The sequence below is a fragment of the Metopolophium dirhodum genome, chromosome 3, assembly GCF_019925205.1.
Source record: "Metopolophium dirhodum isolate CAU chromosome 3, ASM1992520v1, whole genome shotgun sequence".
NCBI classification, from domain to species: domain Eukaryota; kingdom Metazoa; phylum Arthropoda; class Insecta; order Hemiptera; family Aphididae; genus Metopolophium; species Metopolophium dirhodum.
In genome coordinates, this window is record NC_083562.1 from 27,315,202 (window position 1) to 27,341,288 (window position 26,087).

The 26,087-nt window shown below is 34.4% G+C and overlaps 1 protein-coding gene and 1 long non-coding RNA gene across 3 annotated transcripts in view; one reads left to right on the top strand and one right to left on the bottom strand.

Annotated features, from left to right (window-relative positions):
- Positions 1 to 183: 183 nt before the first annotated feature.
- On the top strand, positions 184 to 10,466 carry LOC132941486 (uncharacterized). Its single transcript, XR_009664169.1, has 3 exons — positions 184 to 495; positions 1,056 to 1,248; positions 9,994 to 10,466. It is a non-coding gene; the product is annotated as an uncharacterized LOC132941486 (long non-coding RNA).
- A 1,481-nt stretch (positions 10,467 to 11,947) lies between these two features.
- LOC132941484 (RNA-binding protein Musashi homolog 2) overlaps positions 11,948 to 26,087 on the bottom strand; it is a 62,214-nt gene continuing 48,074 nt past the window's right edge. For both annotated transcript variants that reach the window (XM_061009573.1, XM_061009571.1), the window contains 2 exons: positions 14,425 to 14,968; positions 11,948 to 14,321 (listed from right to left, as the gene is read on the bottom strand). In XM_061009573.1, coding sequence (XP_060865556.1) covers positions 13,497 to 14,321; positions 14,425 to 14,952 — 1,353 coding nt within the window. In that variant the 5' untranslated portion in view covers positions 14,953 to 14,968 and the 3' untranslated portion in view covers positions 11,948 to 13,496. The remainder of the gene's footprint in view (positions 14,322 to 14,424; positions 14,969 to 26,087) is intronic.

Below are 26,087 nucleotides of genomic sequence, written 5' to 3' on the forward strand. Positions count from 1 at the left end.
GGGGAAATAAAAGGGAAAAGTACCGCCGCCACCACCGCCACCGCTTTCGCCGTCTTCACCGCCACTGTGACCGTCGCCATTTCCACCCCCTTCAAGTTCGGCTATTGATTCCACCTGCAGCGGCGTTGCTGAGTCGGTGGCGGTGGTGGAAAGCGGTGTGCGAACAACGGCGCGTTGCAACGGCGGCGGCCCTCGCACACATCCGCCGCGCCCCTTCCGAAGGGCGCGAACGACGAACGACGGCGACGGCGACCGGGCACGGCATCTCATCCGCGGCGAACCAACACACACACGCACACACGCGCACATGCGCACGCACACACACACTGCAGACACACGCGCGCACGCAAACACAAGTCGGCCCCGCGAGTTTCGTTTTGCAAACGTTTTCAGTGTGACTCGAACGACGGCCGCGGCTGCAGGGACGGCGGGCTGTAGGCGCACAGATGCGGAACCGACGACCGGAAACCGTCGCGAATACCCACCCGAGATCACGTACGTATATATTATAAATATATTAAAAATGTTATGCATCATATAATTATTATGTTATGATTCAAGTACCTATATACCTATTTTAGGAGTCCTTATTATCATTATTATTATTATAGCGTGTGCCGCACCCGAAACCACCGGCGTCGTATATATTAATATTTATTATTTACCTATTACACACTGTAATATACGTATGTGCGGCGGTAGAGTTGCAAGTACGCCAAAACGTAACATTATTTATGTACAATATATAACGACGACTTCTTGGCCACAGACTGCCGACGACGAGCCGTCGTACAGACGTCACTATAATACTCATATCTCGTAACTTAAAATTATCGTCGTTATATAATCGTGTCGTGCGATTAACTGCACGATCCCGATGATGTGGATAATAGCTAGTATATACTAATATATATACCAACTTATATTTATTATTATATTACAGTCGTGGGCACCTATATAGTCACGGCCAGTGCCAGACGACGATAGCTGTTGCGGCTGACAATGTCCAAATATTATATCGTATACATTATTCAGCGTGAGCAATTTCATTTCAGGAACTTCAAGCGCATTGGATATTTGGATATACTGCCGTTTCACAGTCCAAGTACACGACGACGGGGCTCCGACCGATCAAACAGTGCAATAGCAGCATCAGGACACAATATATAGGTACATCTACTCGTCCGTGATTTCGCCCGAGGACGAGTACACATACACTGGGTTTGACGGATAAATCTGAGGTTAAAGGTAAAAACGATTTACGAAAAAATATAAAAAACGATCTGTATACACTATTTTATAGTGTGAAAATGTTCTGACGGAAACACAATAAATAAGACGCTATACGGTGTAGGTAAGGGGTATGTTCGGGGAGGGGGTCGGGTCGCGACTGTACTGGTGACCGCGAACTTTTCCGACGCACGTTCTCTTCCAGCCACCTGTTTTCTATAAAATAATATAATTTCCCCGTTTTCCGTTTATATATATATATATATAGGTAGGTACTATGTAAGTATATATAATAAATAGGTGCCTGCATGAATACGACGAATTAGCGTAATTGAAAATACTGTGTTTTTTCTATATCTCTGGAGCCGATCGGGTCACACCCTTTTCGTCATATTATTTATTATTTATTCTCTATTTCACACTCGTAAAACTCAAACGGGCGTCGGTCGAGTGGACGTGTTAAAAGCCATTTCAATGCTACCCCGAAGTTCTTCGAAGGAGGTCATTGGAGGTTATATACTTACATAAACCAATAGAGTGCTTTCCACCGGTGGTTTTATTTTTAATTTTCAAATTAATCTGATCGCGCAATTATTAGAGCACCAGAAAAATCCATAACTGTTTGCGCAGGAAATCGTTTTACACGCAATTCACGTGTATATTTTATTTTTTTGATATTAATTGACCGCACACGAGTACACGACATAATATACTTTATAGTTTATACTATTACCGCGGCATGTATAATATATTAAATGGATGTACAGGGTGGAGGACGACTATAAATAATAAACTTCAGAGAGAACACGGCGGAGTATAGGCACTTTCATTTTCATCATTAGGGTTTTGTTTTTGATCAATAAACCGGTATTTTAATGCCTTCCCGAGCGTAGCTTTACACGAGAATAAACCTAAAAATGTAAAATACAATGCTGCACTTCCACTCCTGACCCCATCGTGCAGAATTTACCGTGGTTTCTTTGAACCTATAATGAGTAATGATATAGTAACCTGCATAACTATAACGAGTTTTCGCGGGTTTGGATCCAAAAGGTTCTATGTAAATATTTTATTATTTTTTGATTACCTACCAAATTTCTTCTCAATTAACTGTTGAGAGAATAAAAATTCTGATTTAATTTAAAAGGTTTAGATAGCTTATACGTCCAACTCAAATAATTACAAGCTGACAAATATTTAAACACATTTAAATTTGCTTTTCTGAAAAATTTCAAATTTACACATAGAACCTTTTGGATCCTAACCCGCGTTTTGTCTTGTTCAGGAATTTAAAAGTTTACTTATTCTGCAGTACCTATAGTGTTATTTTCTTAGGAGTTTTAATAATACATATTGATAACTATTCATATTTTTGGTAACAAATTGTTTTGTTTTTTATGTTAAGTAATACCAACGTTTATATCAAAACAACTATAGAAAAATGCAAATCGCAAATTTAATCGTTTTTAACAGTCAGTGGAAAGGCCATTTTACGGAATAGGTACTTAATGGGGTAACAATATGTACAACTACCTACATTTAATTTTATCGCGGTTACCGGGTTACTGCAAGAGTGTATAGAGTTTCAAAGTATATTTTCGATATTTAGAAGAAATTGAGTTATTTTTATGATACCTTAGATATAGGTACTTATCGAAAGCTACCAATTTAATTTCTATTATAATTTTCGATCGTAAAATGATTCCCAACGTCACGAGAATTCGAGTGATATATTTTTATAATAACGTAGAACGACAGTTGCAATAGTAGATAAATAGTATTCAGTTCCACAATTTAAAACTCGTAGGTAGGTTACCGACTACCAATTGCACAGAAGCCACGTTCGCCAAGAATCTTTTTGCTTATCAGGCCGTTTTTTGACAAGAAAAACGTCATTACGTGGTACCTATCGCTTTAAATTTAATGAGCACATACAAGGTGATCCGTTCGACGTTCTGAAGCATTAATTTTAAAGGTTAATTGTTGTGATTTTTAAGTAGTATTTTTAACATTATTGTTTTTTAAATATTGCAACTTACATTATGAAAATATAAAAACTGCAAATTTACCTCTTGAGAATACTGATAAAAACAGTACCTATACTTAATGCCATTCATACGAAATCACAATTTGGGAATAATTGTTTTTCGAAATTGCGAATGTCCATCGTGAAGTGAGGAAATTACAAGTTGTAATACGAAGAATTTATTTTAAAATTTAATTTTTTTCCTGGGTACGCATGAGACTGAATAAAGTACGCTTTCGTAGAAAATAACGATAGTATATTATATATTACGCCGCCCCTCTGCGGGGAACTCCTCTTATATTTTCGCGCGCGGACTGAGGCTAACGACCCCGCAGCAGGAGGATTCGAAGTGGCGTTTAGCCGTGGTCTGCCAGACGATATAATATTGTAATAGGGGCGCGATATAGCCGCAGGGACGGACGGTGGGGCGATAGGGAGAATCTGACGATTTGAGCGGTTAGTTCGCAGGGCTCGAACGCGATTTCTGCCGTCGGGGCCGCCGCACATATACATCGGAAAACGTGTACGTATAGGGTGACGTTGATCTGAGTCTCAGAGACATCTGGCCATATACATATCACGCACAATCCGTGTGGGCATTTGGTGGCGTTATGCCGCCGGGAAATCCATTTGCGACGGAATATAGGGACCGCGCGACGAGAGTTATACCGGCGGCGTTGTCGTGACGACCGTCGGAGACGCTTGCGCGCGCGCATTGTACGATGGTACATAACATTATATATACTATACCGTCTATACCCTGTGCTTACGGCCCCAATCGCTGGCCACGTTCAGAGTGCACACCGTAAACATAACATTGTAAAACGCACGTCGGATGTGGCCAAAGTTCGGTTATCGTCGTGAGCACACGACCAACACATTTACAAGGGTAGGACAGTCGCATTTAAATACATTTAACTATTATACGTCTGTATAATATTATCACCCAGTGTTTTTTCAATGACCCTTTATCACACTATATTATTATTGATGATAGGAAACGGGTAGACAGGTACTACACGGGAACTCGCGAATCCTCATATATTTTATGTCTTAATAGATACCTGCTGGGTACCTTAGGACTACATTTTGATTTATGTTTATATAATAATAACGTTAATTTGAGTTTGAATGCGATTAGTCTCTGCACTATATTATATTGTAGGTAGGTTAGGTTAGGTTAGGTTACTTAGGCTAGGTTTTTTAGGCTAACCTAACCTATATAGCTACCAACCAAATAGCCTCAAGATACGTTCCGTAGGTACACTTCCACAGGTACATCTATAAAAATCAATCTTCTTACAGTTCCCAAAATATCAAATTTAAAAGCATCTACGATTAATACGCTTTGAAATGCAATTCCTAACCACGTCATCGGTACCTATACACCGACCGGACCTACCCATCACCGTCGTCATTATGATAAAATGTGTTCAATGTCGCGTCACCACGATGATGATATTCTATACTATAATATAATGCGTTACCTGCACAGGGCACTCAAATTCGGCGGCTGATGTCCGTTATTGTAGTTTGGGTCAATGCCACCGGCGCCGGACGCAGCAGCTGGCACCAGCGGAGATCGCGTGCACTAGGGCTGTTCAAATTCGTACTTGTATTTTCACCCTACTACTTTTACCGCAGGTACTCAAAATTCGAGGCCAGGCCGTGTTTGTACGATGGATTGACGTAATAGGATATAATATAATATAATTATAATGTAGGTAGTATAATAGCTGATATCTTTCGCACAGTTTATCTGTTTTTCACTTACATCGATGGCGATGCAATTTCTAACGCGATAGATAAGGCAAAACAGACGTGGGTATAAAATGTGTGAAATTTCAAAAGTTCAGATTCTGGCACAGGAGTCTTGTATATTATTCTATATAAGTCATAGACTCAGAACAAACTACTAAAGACATCAGTAAACACTGAATAGAGGATGAATTAACTTTTTTGTTGTTGCTCTATATAGCTAAAAGGTTTGCGATCTTGATACCATTGAGCATTATAGGTACGCTATTTCTTATATTACCTTTATTTTATCTAATCGTATAGACGGGCAGTCGTAAGTACGGATGCCAATTAAATTCCTACACCATATATATTATTTATAATGTATTGTCATTTACTCATTTATTAAGTAGACTTAGGTACACAAACTCGGTTTAATTGCACATTTGCAACGTTGTATTTACACTTGTGACTTGTACTATCTTTATGTACACTTTCAAGTACCGCTATCTACTGTCACTTAACTGTGTACCTACAGAAACGGTAGGTAGGTACATAAACCCCCATTTAATATTTATAATTCAAATAGAAGTATATTATTCATTTGTTTCTTATACGTGCAGTTCAATGGTGAACGAATAACTTTCAGGAGTCTCTAAAATATATTTTTTGTGATTTTTCTCGATTCAATAAATTAATTTCGTCGTTCTTTTTTGTGATTTGGTATGCACATTTCGAATTCCCAGCCTGCAATAGACATGATTTTAAATAGTTGTTTTCAATAACATGCTAATTCATCCATAGGCCACTTTTAAAAGGGTATATTAAAATTAAATATTGCTAAGTATTTTATTTTAGATAATAGAGTAATACCTAGCTATAATAGTTTAATAAATCGTATAAGCAGCTGAAAATAATTATTTTGCAGAATTTCATAAACAAGACACGCGATACCTCCTACAGGTATCTAATTTAGAGCAGATACGCACATAATGGTTGTATTTTAACGGTTAACTATTTATAGGTTTATTATGAATTTTATTGGTAAAATCAATCCTAATATCTCTGACTGACTGAGTAACTATGCTGACTTGACCTCGTAATAAGCGTAGATCGCTTAAACACATTTTGGACGCATTGCGTGCCACCGTAATTTATAGGTAGGTACCTAAATGGAAATAAGTACTACCTATATATACCACTGGGAAATACCTTTTTGTTTTTTTTTTTCAGCCAAGACATCAACATTTGAAATTAATTAATATTTTTAAAATTGGTTACAAACTTGTACATCAGGAATATAATGTAGTTAATACGGTGTCTTTGGAATAAAAAACCCAATGACTATTAAAAATAATATCGTTGTTTTGTTCAAAATTATAAATGACTAGATGGCATGTCGAAAGTTAACAACTACAACTATGCTATTGGTAGATAGAGGGGTTAAATGTAATGTGTATAGTAATACATGTAATATAATATATAGTTATAATATGTAATATGTATCTATAATTCAGAATTATTAGTACTTAAAAATAATACCTATATAGGCACTGTTAAAGTTATGATTTAAATATTTTTTTATGTTCTATTGTTCTCAGATTGCGGGTATCTATCATGAAGTAGTTAATAATATTTTAATTTCCTAAATTTTAATCTTCTTATGAATAGATACAATTTCCATAGTGTTTTAAAAACATGATTACTTTATGGGTAGTTACTACATTTCTACAGCGTGATCTGCCCAACCGAATTCGTCATAATGTTGGCAAAAAATTACACTCAGTACTCAGTAGCAACTCTCAAAATAAGCGATTTCGGATTGATTAGGTCTGTCTGTTGCCCGTGTAAGATATAATTTGTAGTTCGTTTGAACTTTGAAGTACCTACCCTACGACGATAAAGAGATTTCACGCCTAAGACGACACACGTTCGTTGTAAATTGTTTTATCGACAGCATGAGTTCAGCTCCCTAAATAGGCATATTAGGTATGTACAATGTACACCGTCGTTAATGACATAATTGAGATTTTAGTTGGCACAAAATGTTTCGTTTCATCTTTTTTTAAGTAGTCTGAATAATAATATTACAGACTTTAGGATTTTAAACTTAACCTAATGTATAACATAAAGCATTTTGTACTTTCGCAGAGACAATAATAAAAGCATAAAGAGAGACAACGCATTTAAATATTATAATGTTTGGTATTTTAAAATGATCGATTTATTTAAAAACATGACATATTGTAAGTTGTATAAAGACGGTCTTCTTCGTTTCTTTGGATTCAGCGGCGACTATTATGAATATGTACTAAGTCCCTGAAAAATTCATAAAAAAGAAATGCACAAACAACAAAAACGAACAAATGTACAATATAAAATATTTAGTTATAAGAACAATATTATAATATAATTAATTATTATGCAAATTTGATAAATTGATCTCTCGTCGATTGAAATCTTCTGGAATAAATATTATTCATATCATATCATATTATACAATTTATTTTACATTATTTACACGAGTGTCGGAGTGTGACAACTCTAAGTTCTTTGATATTATATGGTCTGCAAGGCAAAACAAATTCGGCAAATAGTTTTCTTGAACTTACCATTCCATATAGTTTACGAATTCGTTGTTGGATATCATAAAAAAATGTTTAGGTACAGTAGGTACACTGTACAAATCATCATAAAAACAAAACTTTTATTAGTTCAGGGATGTATATTATCATATTAAATAAAATAGGTATAATATGATTAAAAAACGCTAACAGATATTATAGTGTTGTAAACAATATATATCTAGGTACGTTGATTGGAGTGTTAACTAATAATCTAAAATAAGGTATGAAGTAGCACACAATATTATGATTGCAATAAAAAAAAACCACGTTTATGTATTTTTATGGGGTAAAAAATGTATTTTAAAGTAACTTTTTCGAACTAACAGAAAAAAAATAGTAGTAATAATAATAATAATAATAAATACAAACTCTAATCACATCATCTACGCCTAAGCTAACCACAAATACGAATATATATATATATATATTATATATATTTATTGATTCTAGGCGACTAACCAAACATGACTAGACCTAGCCTAAAAAAATTGTTGTACAAAATTTACACACGTTATATCGATTAAATACACGTCTAAATATATCTTGTTATATAAAAAATAACATATCGATTTACATTGTTAGACAGTCATGGTTTAGGTGCTACTCGTATACTCACTAATGATGTTTCGTATTAATTTATTATTACAAAGGAAGACTTACAAAGACGAATATTAAGTTTAAATAATATGTCACGACATCTGATATATTAATTAAATCCGTAAATAATTAGTAAAATATATATACTGATTAAAAATAAGACTAGATCAAAAAACGACTAGTACAAGGTTCAAATATCACAAATTTTACATATTTCAAAGATCGTATTAATAATAATAATAATAATAATAATAATAATAATAGTAAAAAAAATGTTATATATATATGTATATATATATATTATAATATGTATAATATATATATAAGTACGTAAATATCTTACAATTCGTATTATTCCCGTGAACGATATATATATATATGTATATATTATATATATTATACGTATTATAAATATGCCTAATTTTTAAAATCACTATAAAAAATACACGATGAACAACGAGAAAAAAAATCTAAAATATTACTTCCGTCCATTACATTATATATAAATATATATATATATATTAGGTACGTAAATATAACAAATTAATATATTTAACTAAATAGGTTTTTGTACGCTATGCCACTAGTTTGGCGTTTAAAACTAAGTGTTTATACATAAATATATATATATATTTTTTTTTGTATGAATATATAATATATAAAAAAATGGTACACCTAAATATTAATTAATTACACGCTAAACTATTTGAGCAATATATAATAATAATGATAATAATAATATAATAAGATAATATAACATCATTTTATTCATTTTTTTTTCTCAGATATTATGTAGGGGAAAGGACGTGAATTTCGTTTTTCCCCGAAATATTACAGTACACACGAGTGAAATTGAATAAAACCCATAATACTAAAGCGCACAGAAAAGTATGTGAAAAAAGAACTGGCACAGAGCTAAATGTACCTAATATATAATGATAAGTGTATAAATACAAGATCCGTTGTTAGACTATATTAACATAAATAATTATTATTTGGTGTTAGTTTTATATAGGTATAATATATATATATGTCATGTCTACTTAGATACTACTTCCAACAACGGTGGAAACACATGCAATCGGCATCAACTACGATTTTTTTTACGAGCTACGGATAGTAGTAGTATAATATAGTAATATATGTATTAGGCTGGTTTTGAAAAAAAAAAAAAATTCTGAAATTTGTCGATTTTTTTTGATCAATGGTGCTCGTCAATTTTCACTTTTTTTTTTTATAATTATTATTTACAAGCGATGCACCGCTTCGCCAGAGGATCTGTTGAACAGTCAAATTCTCATCGGTTTCTAAGACGACCGTAATGCGTTATAATATTATATACGATACTACGGTAGTACAGTGTCCGGTCCTGTCGTCTGTAAGAAAAAAAAAATGTATATACCATACTTACCTACGGCACGGTATATGGTTATAAGATAATATATTATGTAATATGTCTCGGGAGACCGAAGTCGGCAGCTGCTGTCGCGGTCGAAGTTGTCCTTCGTCGTTGTCGTTGTAGAACTAAACACAAAATCGTACACACACCCACACACACTTAATATCAATTGGTCACTAATTTTTTTCAGTTTCGTTTTTTGCCAAATTCGCAGTAATACGCTTCTAATATTATAATGTTATGCGTAGCTGATATAGGTATTATTATTGTGATACGAGTCTATACAAAGCGCCGACTAATGATAATAATAATAATAATATAATGTATTTTATGTACTGCTGCAAACGTTGTTAATAATATTATTTTCTGTTCTACAGGTGAAACACGGCCGCCGATGTCATATTGTCCTCCGGACACCGCCGGTCGTTTGTTCCACGCGGAATAATAGTAATAATAATAATACAAAATAACAACGATTAGTAATATTATAAAATATTACCGAACGTTATTATTATATTATTGTTAATGCTCCAAGTCTCGCGATAATACGCGGGCCGTATACAATACAAGGCGACGAAACAACAGTACATTATTTTCTACGCCACACCACAACCCGTTACCGCAAACTCAACAGTTATATATATAGTGAGTAAAAACAAATTTAAAAAAAAAAAATTCTAATATCGTACCAGCCGAAAAAGTACCTACTTAATAAAATATATTGTATTATATATTTATATATAAATATTTTTTTTTTTTTCGTTCTCGTCGGCTGTATACCCGAGCGATACTGTGTCGAAAATAGGCGGAGGTATACAAATGTGTATAAATTATTAAATAATTATTATTACATGATGATAATATTGTATACGTGAAAAAAAAAATTAAACTATTTCGTTCAACACGTTCTGTCAAAACCAAAATGTCGTTTTCATTTTTTTTTTCGTCTGCTAGCAGCATATTACATAATAATATTATGTATTGTATTATCGGCAATAATACAATACCAACAACAACAATAATACGACTACGTATTAATATATGTACGTATATATGTATAGTCGGGGTTAATTTCAGCGGCACGTAATATTATACTATTATTATTACGACGCAAATATGTATAAGTCCATACTCAGCAGCCGTTTACGTATTATGCTATAGAGTATAATAATATATTATACTGTATTCTTCTAATGGGTTAGTAATATTTTTAACTACTTCAAACAACAACAACAACAACAACAATAATAATAATAATAATTATAACAACAGCAACAACAACGGTTAGGGTTAATAATGATAATGATATAATATTATCATCACTCTACTGTCTAAATAATAATATTATATATAGTCGGTGTACAGACGGCTTCTATACAACAGAATAATTATTGAATATTATGTATAATAGTGTGTAAAACACACACAAACACACATATTCGATAGATGCTGGAAAGAGGAGTGGGTGAGGGAGAGAGACGAGTCTCGGCCCTGCGGACGGACCATACGCGGCGATATTACCTACATATCACTCGCGCGGTCATACTCATGCAATATATTATTATATTATTATGTATGTATAGTACTGTATTAGTATATAGGTAATAGTATATATTTAGGTACATAGATATTGGTATTATAACAACATTACGGTAGTGTGGTGTTAGGATGGTATAATAAGATTGTTTTTTTTTTATATACGATTATTTCCTTTGCTCGAATATATATATATATACATATACATACACATAATATGTAAATAAATATATGCATATATATATATATATGGACTAAATAATAATGATCTAAAAAAAAAACAACTCGAAAATTAAATTGAAAACTTTTAAATTAAATAACCAAAAGCGGATCGGTCGGATTTTCTACTGACAAATACTACTTTTATTTATTTCCGTTTTATAATGTAAACAACACAGCATTTTTAAACATTTAACTACTAGAGTGCGTAAAGAACTAAATTGTTAATAAAAAATAATAATAATAATAATGATAATAATTGTAAATAATAAAAGAAATGAAGGATCCACGTATATAGAGGTATCTAATACTACTGTTAATAATTTTTTTTACGATTTTTCATCTATACGTAGGACTACACACGAATATATAGTAGAGAACATCTACACAGAAACTAAATAAATTAATAATAATAATAATAATAATAGTAATAATAAAAAAAAATGTCAAAAAGTGTACACTTAAATACTTCTTACAGCTATATATTTTTTTTTAATAATAAATAGTAGTTAATAATATTACTCTACAAAAAAAGTACTAAACTAAAAAATACTGTTAAAATACACACCAAGTCTAAATGACTTCGACATTAAAAATATACACCTAGAATAGGTTTAAATGTACTAAAAAGTCTAGGTCTAGGATACGACACAAAACCGGAGTATGTAAAAGCATCGCTAACCCTCTTTCGTATAATTGCTTTGTCTTCCTTTTTATTAACTCTCAAAATATTACAAAAATAGAGGGCTTACCACTAGAGTAAAACTATACTAAAAAAAAGATTTAAAAAAAAAATATATATAAATAAACAAAGAGATCAATAACCTTTTAAGTATTATTGCTTTACATACATATAATAATGTTCTAATTAGTATTGTCCAGTCGAATCAGTGCTTTTCGTAACTTTTACTTGTTTAATTCTAACAAACTAAAAACTAAAACGCGCTGAAAAATTAAATTATTATATTCATAGTAGATAATATTATACGTTTTAACTCTTTTAGTGTCTAACTAAATATTGAACTCGTGAGATTTTCATTACTTAGACAATAAAAAAAAAAAAACAAAAAAAACAATGTACGATTGATCACTAAGGCGGACAGCTAAAATTAAATTGTTGAACAACTCCAATGTCTTGTTTTCTACTGATTTAAGTACACAATAAGTAGTGAGAAAATAAACAAAAAAATATATACATATCATAAGAATTATTGTTTTTTGTTATACATTTTCGTACTTTATATTTTCTCTCTAAGTTAAACTACTATACTATAGCGAGTTAGTAAATCTGATTTTAAAGAAGCGTTTGATATAAGAAGCGAAAGATTTATAATTATCATGTATATGCATGTATACACATATTAATACAAAATTTAAATATACGTATACATGCATAAAGAGAGAGAGAGAGAGAGAGAGAGAGAGAGAGAGAGTGAGAGAATGAAATATATAGAGAAAAGAGAATATAATTTATGAAATGGTATTTAAAAAAAATTGTCATGATGTATGCTTGTGAGCTTTGGTCCTTAATGGAATGTATTTTCTCTACTGATCATTGGAATTTTTTTATTAAAGAGCAAAATAATACATTAACTAATTAATTAATTACACGTTATTTAGACACTAACCACACTACTATTAGAAAGTTGAGAAATATTAAAAATTAATAATAATTATTGATAGTAATAATAATAATAATACACAAAAAAAAAATAATAATAATTAATTAATATTAATGATAACTCTGACTAGAAATCGTTAGTTTTAATCCGATGAAAAAATAACTCACGACAATGAGGCAGTGGTATGGCACACGCGCGGATTGATCTCCGAAGATCTGGCTGTCAGCCTCGTCGATATTGAATAAAAAAAAAAACAAAAAAGATAATGAAACGCGGTTGGGCATGGGTGGGGATGAGGAGGGTTTAGTTGGGATTTTTTTTTAGATTTTTTTGGTTGAATATTAAAAAAATAATTTCAATGATAGAATGTATCTGAGCAACAAGAGAATGTTTTTCGTTTTATTTTTTTGTTCGGTTTTCTCATTTACGCGAAAAAAAATTGACCTGACCAACACACAACATACAAACAGCACAGGACGCGCGTAATAAGGGTTGAAACGGGCCTAAACGTACATGCCGCCCATGCCATACATGGACGACCAGTCGATGCCTTGGAAGCCACTCATGTCGATGCCGGACAGGCTGTAGGCCGGATACGCGGCCTGCGTGGCCGCGGCAGCTGTGGGCACCGGTTGCGGGGCGGCGGCTGCTTGCTGCGGGGCCGCAGCTGCGGACACCGGCACTGGATACGGGGCGTAACGGTAGCTGGCCAGTCCTGGGTAAGTGGCGAACAGCTTGTTGTAGTTGTGCGCGGCCACCGCGGCCGCGGCGGCTTGAGCCTGCGCCTGGGCCTGTGCCTGAGCTTGTTGCACTGCTGCCAGCTGGTGGCTCGCCTGTGACACCGGGGCGGCTGCCACACGGACGCCCAGCGGTCCACCGACCAACACAGGGCGCTTGCCCAGCAACAGGCCTGCGGCGGCCGCGGCCGCTGGCTGCACCAGTTCCTTGGGCTGCGCCTTCTTGCATTCCACTTTCTTGTTCTTGATCGTATGGAAGTGGATCTCGCATATCGTGTCCACTATGTCATCATTCTCGAACGTGACGAACCCGAAGCCACGGTGACGTTTGGTGTGCTGGTCCATCAGCATCACTGTCTCCTCTACCTTGCCAAACTGGCTGAAGTACGCCTTTACCTCGTCAGCGGTGGTGTCCTGACTGACACCGCCTACAAATATCTTCTTGGTCTTACTGCCGGCCTTTGGGCGATTCTTGGGTGTCGCGTGCTTCGGGTCGATCTTCTTGCCGTCCAACGTGTGTATGGGCACGGCTAACACCTTCTCCACCGTTTCTGCGTCAGAAAACGTGATGAATCCAAAACCACGACTCCTCTGCGATAAAAAAGAAACCAAAAAGACAATATAGTCATTAAATTGTATTCGTGGGACAAACATAAATATATAGTATAAGCTTCCCGACGGCCAGAATTCTCACCTGCGTGATGGGATCCTTCATGATGAGCACGTTGGTCACATCACCAAACATGCCGAAATACTGTTTGAGCTTGTCGGCCGACGTCTGCCAGCTGAGTCCACCGACGAAGAGTTTGGCCGAAGTGCCCTCGGTACTGCTGTTTGGCGTTGATCGGCCGCTGGGCGATGGTGCCGAAACCATTTGTTCGACCGCCACGGCGCCGTTCTGTTTGCCGCCGCCGATGATGGCCTGCTGTTGTAATTGCTGTTGCTGTTGTTGTTGTTGCTGTTGTGCAGCCACCACAGCCGCGACGTCTTGAGCCGACTGATTGCCGTTTTGTAGCGGAGAACCCGCCTTGTTGGCCGCCGACACCGCCGTCGGTTGAGGCTGAGCGATTTTCACCAGGCCCGGCAGAGGGCCGCGCACCGACTGGTGGTGCGGGTGCAAGGCGAGCGGCACCGGTGCGGCGGTCATCGGCTGCGGCATGCCCATGCCACTTGCGGCCAGCATGCCACTAAAGTCAGCCGCGTGTTCGGCCAGCGTAGCCATTTGATCCACTCCCAAACTATATAGAAAAAAAAATGTTGTGTTAAATATACAAAAATTATTATGACGTTGTTAGGCCGTTAAGCGCGAATTATATTATTTTTCGTTTTGCGTTTATAATTATTATTATTAATGGTTTTTTTTTGTTTGTATGTCTACAGGTGAATAATTGCGATCGTAATATTTATTATCAACGCAAGAAGTACGGATAATAAACAGCAATATTACGGCGACATACAATCATTATCAACAACAGCTACGTCACAACAACAACAACAACAACAACATAAATGGTAAGTCTACACAAACTTTGCTCTAATACGTAAATAATAATAATAATAATAATAATAATATGTATAGTAAAAAAACCAGCTAAAAATCGTTTATAACGATGACATAATATCTCGTATGTGTGCTTCGCAGGGTTTCGCGGACTACGAAATATAACATACAAAATGCGGCACGCCTCGGAGAGAGACACCCATCGACGAAATACTTTTTACGACAAACAACGTTTAATGGATAACACTCCGATATTGTCCTGTCACAGCAGTAATGTCACGTATTTGAATCGTACTGCTGTCGCGGGACATTTTCGGAGCTGTCGTCCGCATGATCAACATTCAATCTCTCAATGATGCACACAACAACAACGGCGGACAACATTAATCGCAGCAACGGAATTCAGTGGAAGAAATAAGAATCGCATATTTTAGTAGTACGAACGTGCGGAATTTTTTTTATTTCATTGTTTATTTATGTTATTTTTATCGAAATCGTCGAGAAAACCAGACATGTGGATCGCATTTATAGTATTAATGTGTACACCTAATATTTGTACTTGTCGTGTGATGATGAATTTTTTTTTATTTTTTACATTAAAATAAGGGTTTACTATACTCACTCAAACGTATACAAACATATTTACCTAGTCGCAATGTTTAACATTCGAACTTTCGTCAACTATTTTGGACTCCCGAGTTTGTAAATATTAAAGCTAATATTATTATCATAATTATTATGTATTTTGATTATTATTCAATGATGCATTTCATTCCTGACATGATTATTTTCGGTTTATAAATACTATAAATTGTTGATTAATAATATTATTTGCAATTTAATATATTATAAAGTACATACATAGTATTAAGTTTTGTAGATTTTATTAATTGTTTAAAGGTAAAAACTATGCTGCGGCTTCAAATATTGCCAGCACAAATACACATTACGTATAGTCTGTCAATGTGTAAATAATCAAATAATTATTCAAACGATTGTAGGTACGATACTATTATTTATGTATAATATAGTTGTATCTTAATAGTATTTAGCACACGAAGTTGTCATATATATTGATTAACTATGTTCCTTAAAGATGTAGCTATAAAAATCCACGTATACGATACATTTTCTGTATACAGAAAATGTAACTATAACTTAAATGTTACTTTTCAAAATCACTTAAATAACGGTAGGTAGTAGGTATATTATTATTTAGATAAAGAATTTCTTATTAAATGAACAATTATATATTCGAACTTTTAATAGCCAATAATATTTATTAAGACTTATTTGTATTAGGTAGTGTATAAATAATTTCTTTGTACGAAGTTTTTATAATTATTTTATGCTGTTAATACATTTTTATAGAATAATAAAAGAAGTGTGAAATCAAAGTTAATACCTTAACACTTTCCGTGTATAATACACGAACAGTAAAATATTAGAAAATACAATTTTAACAGTTTGTTTTAATATTTATATGGCATTGTGGTGCGTGAATGAACATCATATGACATGATAGTACAAAACACACACAATAATTCACTTTTAGTATTGTCGGCCAATTAAATATTCTAATAAAATGTATATAGCTGTAAACCTACTGTAGAACTGTGTAAGTAATGAATTAGCATAAGCTGAACAATAATGTAGTGAAAATATGTATCTGAACTTATTTATAGTCAGTAATAATAACTTTTGAGTAATAGTGGTATAAACACTATAACGACAACATAAATCTGTAATGGTACCAAACACGTAGAAGTAAAGTACAATAATAATTAAAAGACATTAACGTTGGCAAGTCAAATTAAGTACGAAGAAAAAATTGAATGCAAACGATTGAAAATGTAATTTAAACAGTGAATCATATTAAATAGTAAATGTGTCAATGTGAAACAGAACCATTACAATTGGCAATATAGGTATATATATTTATTTTTTTGCACAGTCTATGTAAAAAAACAATTACTCTAGATGACTTTACGTAAATGAGTTTATGTTTGTACTGTATTTATAACTATATGACGCGAGATTTTATTTTTAAATGTCTTATACGATGATACTACAACACAAGTCGGGCGGATACACGATATCGTTTATTATATATTTTTTACACGTTTAAACGCGGAACATAAATTGATAACATTTAGTTGGAGACACTCTCTTTTTGTGTACATTAATCATTTTGATATATTATATTTATTACTTAAACGCCCCCCCCCCCCTAGCATCCGTCTATTCGGAACTTGGCCAAAGCACCTTTATACACAACTTTGCAACAGACCAAAAACGTATTAATCATCAGTCAGTCAATGTTAAACTTAATAGACTCTAGTATAGTATTATACTATTGTGCTTCACGAATTAATTATCACGATTACAATGATACAGCTCGAGGGTAAAAAGAAAATCCATAACCCCATGATGACACGTCAGACCAGACCGTTCCGACCTTTTTAAGTTTATCAACCGGTCGCATTTAATAAATTATTATAAAAACGTATTCCATAATTATTTTATATAATAAAATACATGTTTATACAAAAAACATAATATACAATTATTTCTTATCTTTTTGTCACGTTCAAACTGTAGGTACAGTTTTTCAATTAACTTGGTCGTCACTCGTCACGTAGAGCAATGAATAGAACAATATTATACAGCCACTTTTATAAAGGCTAAAAAAAATTTAATTTAATCGACGACAGCAAAATAAAAATAAAAACACTTTGACCGAGGAAAAGAAACGGAAATGGCAAACGCATTTTGACGTTTAAAAGGAAATATAGTTCAAAATTATTAATACTCCAATACGTTCCAACAAACCCGAGATGTCAATGATTGCGTTTAAATCAAACGAGACCAAGATAAAAAAAAATTGAACGTTTTATATTTTACACTTTAAAATCAATAAATGTTATTCAGTATGCAGAGCTGACATTGTGTTTGGAGGGGAGGAGACGGATGCATTTCGTATTCAAGATGGTACATCGAAGAAAAAATTCAAACTGACTACAAGGAGAAGAACGGGGGAGAAGAATGATATATATATATGAACTAGTTTCAGACTGGTCAGTGTTTTTTTTTTCAAATCAAAATACGACGATTGATCATATTTCCATTGAGTAAAATGCATTGTTTCGATTTTATGAATACAATATTATAATATTATTATTTCTTATTCACTGTTACACTGCTAAAAGTGCCATAGTAGCCTTGAAATAGTTTTATTATATTTCCATCAAGTACCTTTATGTATTAAAATATGAAAATGAATGTTTTAGTCAAGACGGAAATGAAAAAATAAAAATAATTATGATACTTAATTGTTTAATCAGAAAAAAATTGTTTCTTACTGAAAAATTAGATACAATAGTTCAAATATTAATCTGTTAAAATGTACGTTTAGTAAACTATGTAATTGTCACAGCAGTTACTACTATCAATTATAATTACGAAAATTACTTCACACATTAGCATACATAATTAGAAATAATATATTATGTGTGTACGTTGTAACTATAAAGCGGGAATGAAATTTAAATGAAAATTGAATGCGTTGTGAAAATAGAATTTTTTAATATTCTAAAAGGGCAGTGTTTGAAAAATGTTTTAATTTTGTCATTGTTGTAAGATGTAGTAATATTTATAAAATGTTTTTGAACCCATCAAGTTTTATTTAACGGCTGTATATTATAACTATATGAACAGAAGAAAAAAACATCTATAAAAAACACATTTTATCACGATATGGTGGAATCCAAAACTACGACGACTGCTAAAGTGTATATTTCCCTACAAAGTGTATAATGCAAGTTAAGACTATATTTATGAAGTATCCCTTTCGAGCTAAATTGAAAAAGTAAAATGGTTTTTAACCTTCAGATGTCAGGAATACTTGGCCACGTATATAGTATAGAGTATAGTGTTAAGAGTTAAAAGTGACGCAGACTGTATTTCATGAATAATTTATTTTTAACACGGGAAAACAAAAGTATTTGTATATTTGCTAACTATAATATTATAGCCTTTAAAAATAATACTTTCGTTGTAACTCTACAGTTAATACCTATATACAGTAGTATAGAATATTGCATACAATACTATAGTTACTATACTATAACGCGCGTCGGTCATAATTCATAATAATTGAGTTGAATAATAACTTATAACCGATGTTTCGACAGAAAAATTACTACTTGACGCCCCCACACTAACCTTTGTCACAACGACAAATTGCTCCCACGCCATCCTTTTGTATGCCAAGCATTCGGTCGATCTTTATCGATTCTGAAGACAGTTACAATACAATGCTGCAAGTGTCTGCGTGTTGGTACTGATATCGTTTTTATCAACAGCTTTGTCTATTGTATAAGAGTGCACAGACATTTATAATTATTTATAAATATAAAATCGAAACTAAAAGTCGGAATAGGAGTCGAGATTTGTCGTACGGAAAAGGACTACTGACGCGTAAACAATATACGATGATATAGTACCATAAAGAGTCCTCGGGCAGATGACGATAACCCGCGTCTACCTCTCAACACCGCGAATCAGACGGTGAGAGTAATGACTACACAAACGTTTCCAAAACCAGAGCGATCTGCAGCGACGTAATAATAAATTAGGAAATCCGTCCAGTAGAGACTATATTATAGTGACGCGGAACTCAGTGGCAGCACGCGCTCAACCCGCGCGCCACAGTCACGTCTATGTCTCGCCCGTTGATTGGCGGCGTGCCGCGCCGATTCCCGCAGTGACTGTCGCGATCGAGTACACATTTCCACCCTTATCCGTCGTGGTTTGGAAGAGTTGTGGGGGGGGGGGGGGTGGTGTTGGATATTGTTGAGCGAATGGGGGTTGTAGGTGGAGCTTAACGCGATCAAATTTGCACATTTAGTCGTCGGTTTGCCGCGTCTACCGATATTATTATTCATAATTAATTTAATAATATAGTAATATTGTAGGTAGAAGCTACTTATTGCAGAGATTCCGTATGAAACAGCCGCGGAAAGAAAATTGATTTTCTGAAACACTCGGCCGTGCTTTTATTTTATTAAAAACGTTGAGTGGAAGTTATACTATTATAGTATTATGTGTGAAATATGCGCGCCACCTCGCCCCCGTACATGTCAAGGCGGTATGGACTCGGGTCGCGAGAAAGCAAGGATGATGGTGTGGGAAAAAAACCGTTCGGGAAAAGTGTGCACGACAACTCTCTAGAACAACGGGCATTGAGGATAAAATATAACGTCGTCGTTGAAGAGGAGAGGCGCGAATATAACAAGGCACATTGGAAAATATTGGCTGACGTAGTCATGAATGCTTCACGTCGACGATCGCAGTTACTATCGGCGAAAATCTTCCAGTCGCGTGTTCGTGTAATAATAATAATAATAATAATAATAATAATAATAATAATAATAAAAAAATATCTAACAACAGTTGTGGACGACGTTTGCGAGTGGATACTATCGCACGCACCGATAATTAAAGAGGCTCGAGTGCGTGCGTCAGTGACGGTTTTGGAAACCGTGGAAAAAACAAAGAATAAAATGAAGGTTTTGAATTTCCAGTGGAGGTCCCCCGACGACCTGGTCGGACCGAAGAAGAGACATATTATTATTGTTGTTGCAGTTGTACATAATAAATTGTGGCACGGGTATAAAAACGAAAAACCCAGATAAGAAGAACCGACAATAACGCATTGTACATTATTATGGTTTTTTTCGTCCCTTCTTGTTGTGTCTCATCGTCAACACCACGACGCCACGGTCGTAAAATGAGACGAAACGGCCGTGTACAAAATAAAAAAAGAACTTGGCTACCTACAACCAGGTATAATAGTTCGACCTGCTGTGTCATCACTGGAATAAAAATTAATACCGGGTAGTATAGGACGACGGCCACAGTAACAATATTATGTACTTTGCCGTTTAAAATTGCCAACACGCACGGCTTACTAATCGCTCGAGTTAGTTATTTAACCAAATTACGAAGGCGTGTGTTGTACTGAACAGCATTTCACAAGATAAAACTTCGAAAGTGCATGATAGGTATTCTAGGTATTATAATAAGTACGGGGTAATCGTTTTTTACCCCTAAATGTCAGAAGAATTTACTTTTTTTAACGCTGCGTTACACAATTACGACCCAAAAGCACTAAAAAAAACTAGCAAACGAAAAATATTGTCTTGTTGATAAACGATAATAGATTAGATTGTTTGCAAGTCTATAACACGCGTGTATAATTATACACACGACGTACAGCATTAAACGCGACGTAGGTATATAAACCAAAAATAATAATTTATACAGAGTGCCCGACGAAATCGCAAATTGCAAATTGTTCAAACACAGTCGGTTGTTTTATTTTTATATGTAATCTGATTTTTCGCACCTAAACCATATTATTATTATAGTCTCGGGATAAACGTATATGATGTATGCGATATACCTACTTTACATTAATTGAAAACGTGCCGAGAACGATGCAGCCACCGTGTTTACAGAAACGGCGAAAACGAGCAGCGAAATATATTATACGCAGATTACCGCCTAGACGAAGCGACCGTTATTTTTCGTACGCGATGTTAAATATTATTATGATAAAACCGGTACAGCGCGAAAAATTCGTAAAAAAAAGTCAAACGGCATCACCACTATCGTAATAATATTATTAATAATTACTGTTATGTTCTGTGATTTAGGTACGCCATTATAATATTATTATGTAATTATATATCGCACATAAGATACTCACATTTTTTCGAACATCGTACGGCAAATAATCAATCAAGTTCGAAAGGACTAAGCCACTAGGGAGATTGACGGTCGTACGAAAAAAAATTTAACACGACGACGATCGCGTTGCGATAATAATTATCGAATGGAAACGACGAAAACGTCAAAACATAATATACCACATGAACACTATTGCCGAACGGTTGGTGCGCACTGCGCAAGTGAAGACGGCGGTCGGGTGGTTGCGGCGGGACGGACTGTTGAAGACGACGATGACAACTACGGACGACGGGCGACAGGCGATGGACCCGACGTACGCGGAACCGAACCTCTTTGGCGAGAGAAGCAGTGGCGGGAAAAACCGAACGCGGTTGGACTGGGTTGGTTTGGTTTACTGATGATCCCGTCGACATAAAAATCGCATTTACACTACGAATTATTTATTGATAATATATTATATTTTAGTTGCGATATGATACCGGTGGCCACGGCCAATGGCATCCCATTAAGTAAATTGCCTTTAAATCCTATTTATGTTTTTTTTTTTTTTTTATATATATACACGAAATTCCCCGTAGGCGCGTTAAGAATTATTTATCCGAACGAAGCGGCCAAAAAAAATATCGCGGTATTGCGGTACAACGGTTTCGATTTATTTCAGAGGATTTCAACGAACTTACACATATATATATATTTATATATTACAGTAACTTATTGCGTTGTTTTTGGCTGCGGTAACGGGATGGATAGGTGGGGGGAGGAGGGGATTTCGAACGGTTTTGCCGGCGAGGGGATTACGACTACTGGCGTGGATTTTATGCGGTATACACTCAATTATATTTGCGGCGTTTTAAACGTCTACGAAACTCATATATAGCCGCGAAGATTAACCAGAAAAACGCGAAGCGCAAAACACACTCTACACACACACAGCAATCGAATTACTCGCGTATAATAATATTATAATTGTGATCAAAACAAATAGAGGCGATTAATTTAATTGCGTATAATAATATTAATTTATAGTAACATATTATTATGCAAACGGGGTGGGTGTTTTTAGTTAATTTAAATACATATATTTATTTTTCATCCGGATTTCCTTTTAACATATAATTTAGTATAATGTTTGCAGATGTGTACACTGCAGCATACACCTATAGTGTAAACAGGATGCTTTGAGGGGGGGGGGCTAAGAAACTTATAACAGAGGTAGTTTGAATATGATTTGTATAACTTTTTACGTAAGAACACACGAGCATATACAGTATACCACTATACCAAAAGATAATTTATATTTTACACTAATATCAATTACAATTTTTTGTAATTGGTAATAGGTACTAAGTTGCACCTAACCTAACCTGCACATGTATAGATGTTATGAAAGTGGCAAAAAATCTCGAAGAGTAGACTTGTTAAAAGAATAAGGGGAGGATATAATATGCTGATATTATGTATTATAGAACACTTGAAAACACGCAAAAATGCTCTGTACTGTATAGGCATTATTTAGTAATAATGGAATTTGCTGAAGTACCGACAACAATGATATATGAACATATAAGTACGGTATAATTTTATGTACGTCACTGTTGGTATTCACGTACATAATAAAATATAAGGACAACGAAAAACTGAGGAGTGTTAATTTTTCTCGGTTTTGACACTCAAGTTTTGTAGAAAGAAAATCAAAAAAAAATCACAGACGTCGTAATCTGAACTTATTGTTCTTATACACTCACAGTACCTACGGGAAACATACAACAACAATAATAATAACAACAATGATAATAATGATATAACAATATACGATGCCCGTGACGCGTCGCGTCTGGCACGAAATCTATAGGGTCAAATTTATAGCGTGCATAGACGACTTTTATCAATATCAATGTGTAGCATACCGGCCGCGGTAGCGGCAACAGTAGTAGTAGTGTAACAGTATACTATAATACATTAAACATTTATACACAAATATATAATATAATAGTAATACAATTACGGTACTGCACTTAATATAAACTTATATAATATAACATGGCCCATAAGGCATGCGTAGTTTCAGGTCAGGAGCAGCAAATATGTTTACCAGCACATTTTCCGTTATAAGCGGCCCACAAAAATGAATTGTCATTTAGGTTTACGTTATTAACCATCATGCACATATAACAGGAACATTACGAGTGATAATACATATTTTAATATTTGAATTGTATAATACCTAACTAGTAGACTGACCGATCTCTAAAAATTTAAGGTCAATTTTAATAAAAATATATTAGGTACATCGTTAATGGTTGATCGCAGCGTGCGTACTATACTTTTTAAATTTTTTTAAATATTCAATTTGTTTATAAAATAAAACAAAAAGTAATAATGATGAAAAGAGAAAAGAATACAAAAACATGAATCACATGAAGAGTGGACCATTCAGAACTTCAAGACAATTTGTACTATATACTACTTATGTATCAAAACTGAACTTAATAACTCATAATCTTCAGGTCTACAGGCAACCCGTCCAAGTCTGCCTTTTAAAATTTGACTGGCACAAACCACTGTCCCCATATACCTTATGCATTATATACCTAATGCTATATGTATTGTATGCTACATTATTATTATACACTTATAAACGGATATTACGGACATGGATCGAAATATAAAGAGCCGAGATGCGCGTATTATTTGTCTGTGAATAGGACATACAGCCACATATAGGTGTAAATCCAAAGGTTTGAGGCTACATACGCGCACCGCACACATAAAACACGCACAGTCGCCGCCACGGGTTCTCTCGGTTGAACTCATCGCGGGTGCACGGCTCAAAAGACGATTATGATAGGTAGGTTACACTGCGTATACCTAGTAAATACCAGCTCGAGGCGTGCGTATTATATACACCGTGTTATTATATGTTACATATAGTCGGCATCCTCAGCCGGCCGATCGATACCCGATATAATACGACGAAGAGGAGGTGATGGTGGTACTCGGAAACCGCGTGTCGTGTGTGTGAAAAAAAAAAGATATACATAATATAATATAAATTACAAATTAAATAAAAGAGAAGAGGTTGTAGCGATTGATTGCGATGCAAGTTACACCGTATCAAGATATATGCGCGAAAATTCTCCGCTATAAAACTTCCACTAAGTATCGTCTGTATTGGTTATAGCTATACCTGCAGTTCAATACATTTTCTAAATCGATATTTATCATTGTATAATATAGGAACACAGCACGTTTAGAATCGATGGTCATCAAAATGAAAAATAAAAACGAAATTCAAACAACATCCTCACAGAACTATAACTGTATGGCCTCAAAAATATATATTGTATAAAGTTCTGTAGCTTTATTATGCATTAAAACCATACATTTTACGTCGAGCCTTTGCAGCATACATATACGAGTATAGTATCGATTAACTGCAATTGCTTTTACAGTGGATGCGAATAGCTATTAGCTTAGAATACATTTTCTATTTACCTACAGTTTTTATATTATTACTATGCAACATTGCCGAGTATTCAGTCGAAATATAGGGATATGGTTGGTTAAATATAAAATCTCGTAATTTTCTAGGGTAAAACGAAAGTTGTCGAAAAAATAAAAATAACAAGTTTGTGACGTATACGGATTACGAATATAATATATATATATATGTGTATCAACTATATTATATTATACACGCACAAAATGTAATCCTACGCGGTGTCCGAGTGTGCATTGTGGGCAGTATCCTCCGAGCTTAAAATACTCAGAAGATTACGTTTAATTTGAATAGGAAAAAATGTATGATTCGTAAAATATTATTTTTTATTTTTCTGGTCCTTTTGTGTTTTCATAACATAGTTGCACACTGCACAGCTTAATCAAAAACTGTATTGCATAAGACTAGGCCGAGAGTTTACTTAAGATTATTTTTATGTATCCAAAGCACTATTTTTTCATATAAAATTCTGATCACGTTATCGTAGTAAATTACACATTCTCGAGATAATCTGTAGAATTAACGAGATAAAACAATGGCTATTTCCGATTTTAACGCATGGGTGAAATATAAAATTAGCAAATACTCTTTTTCCGACAACATT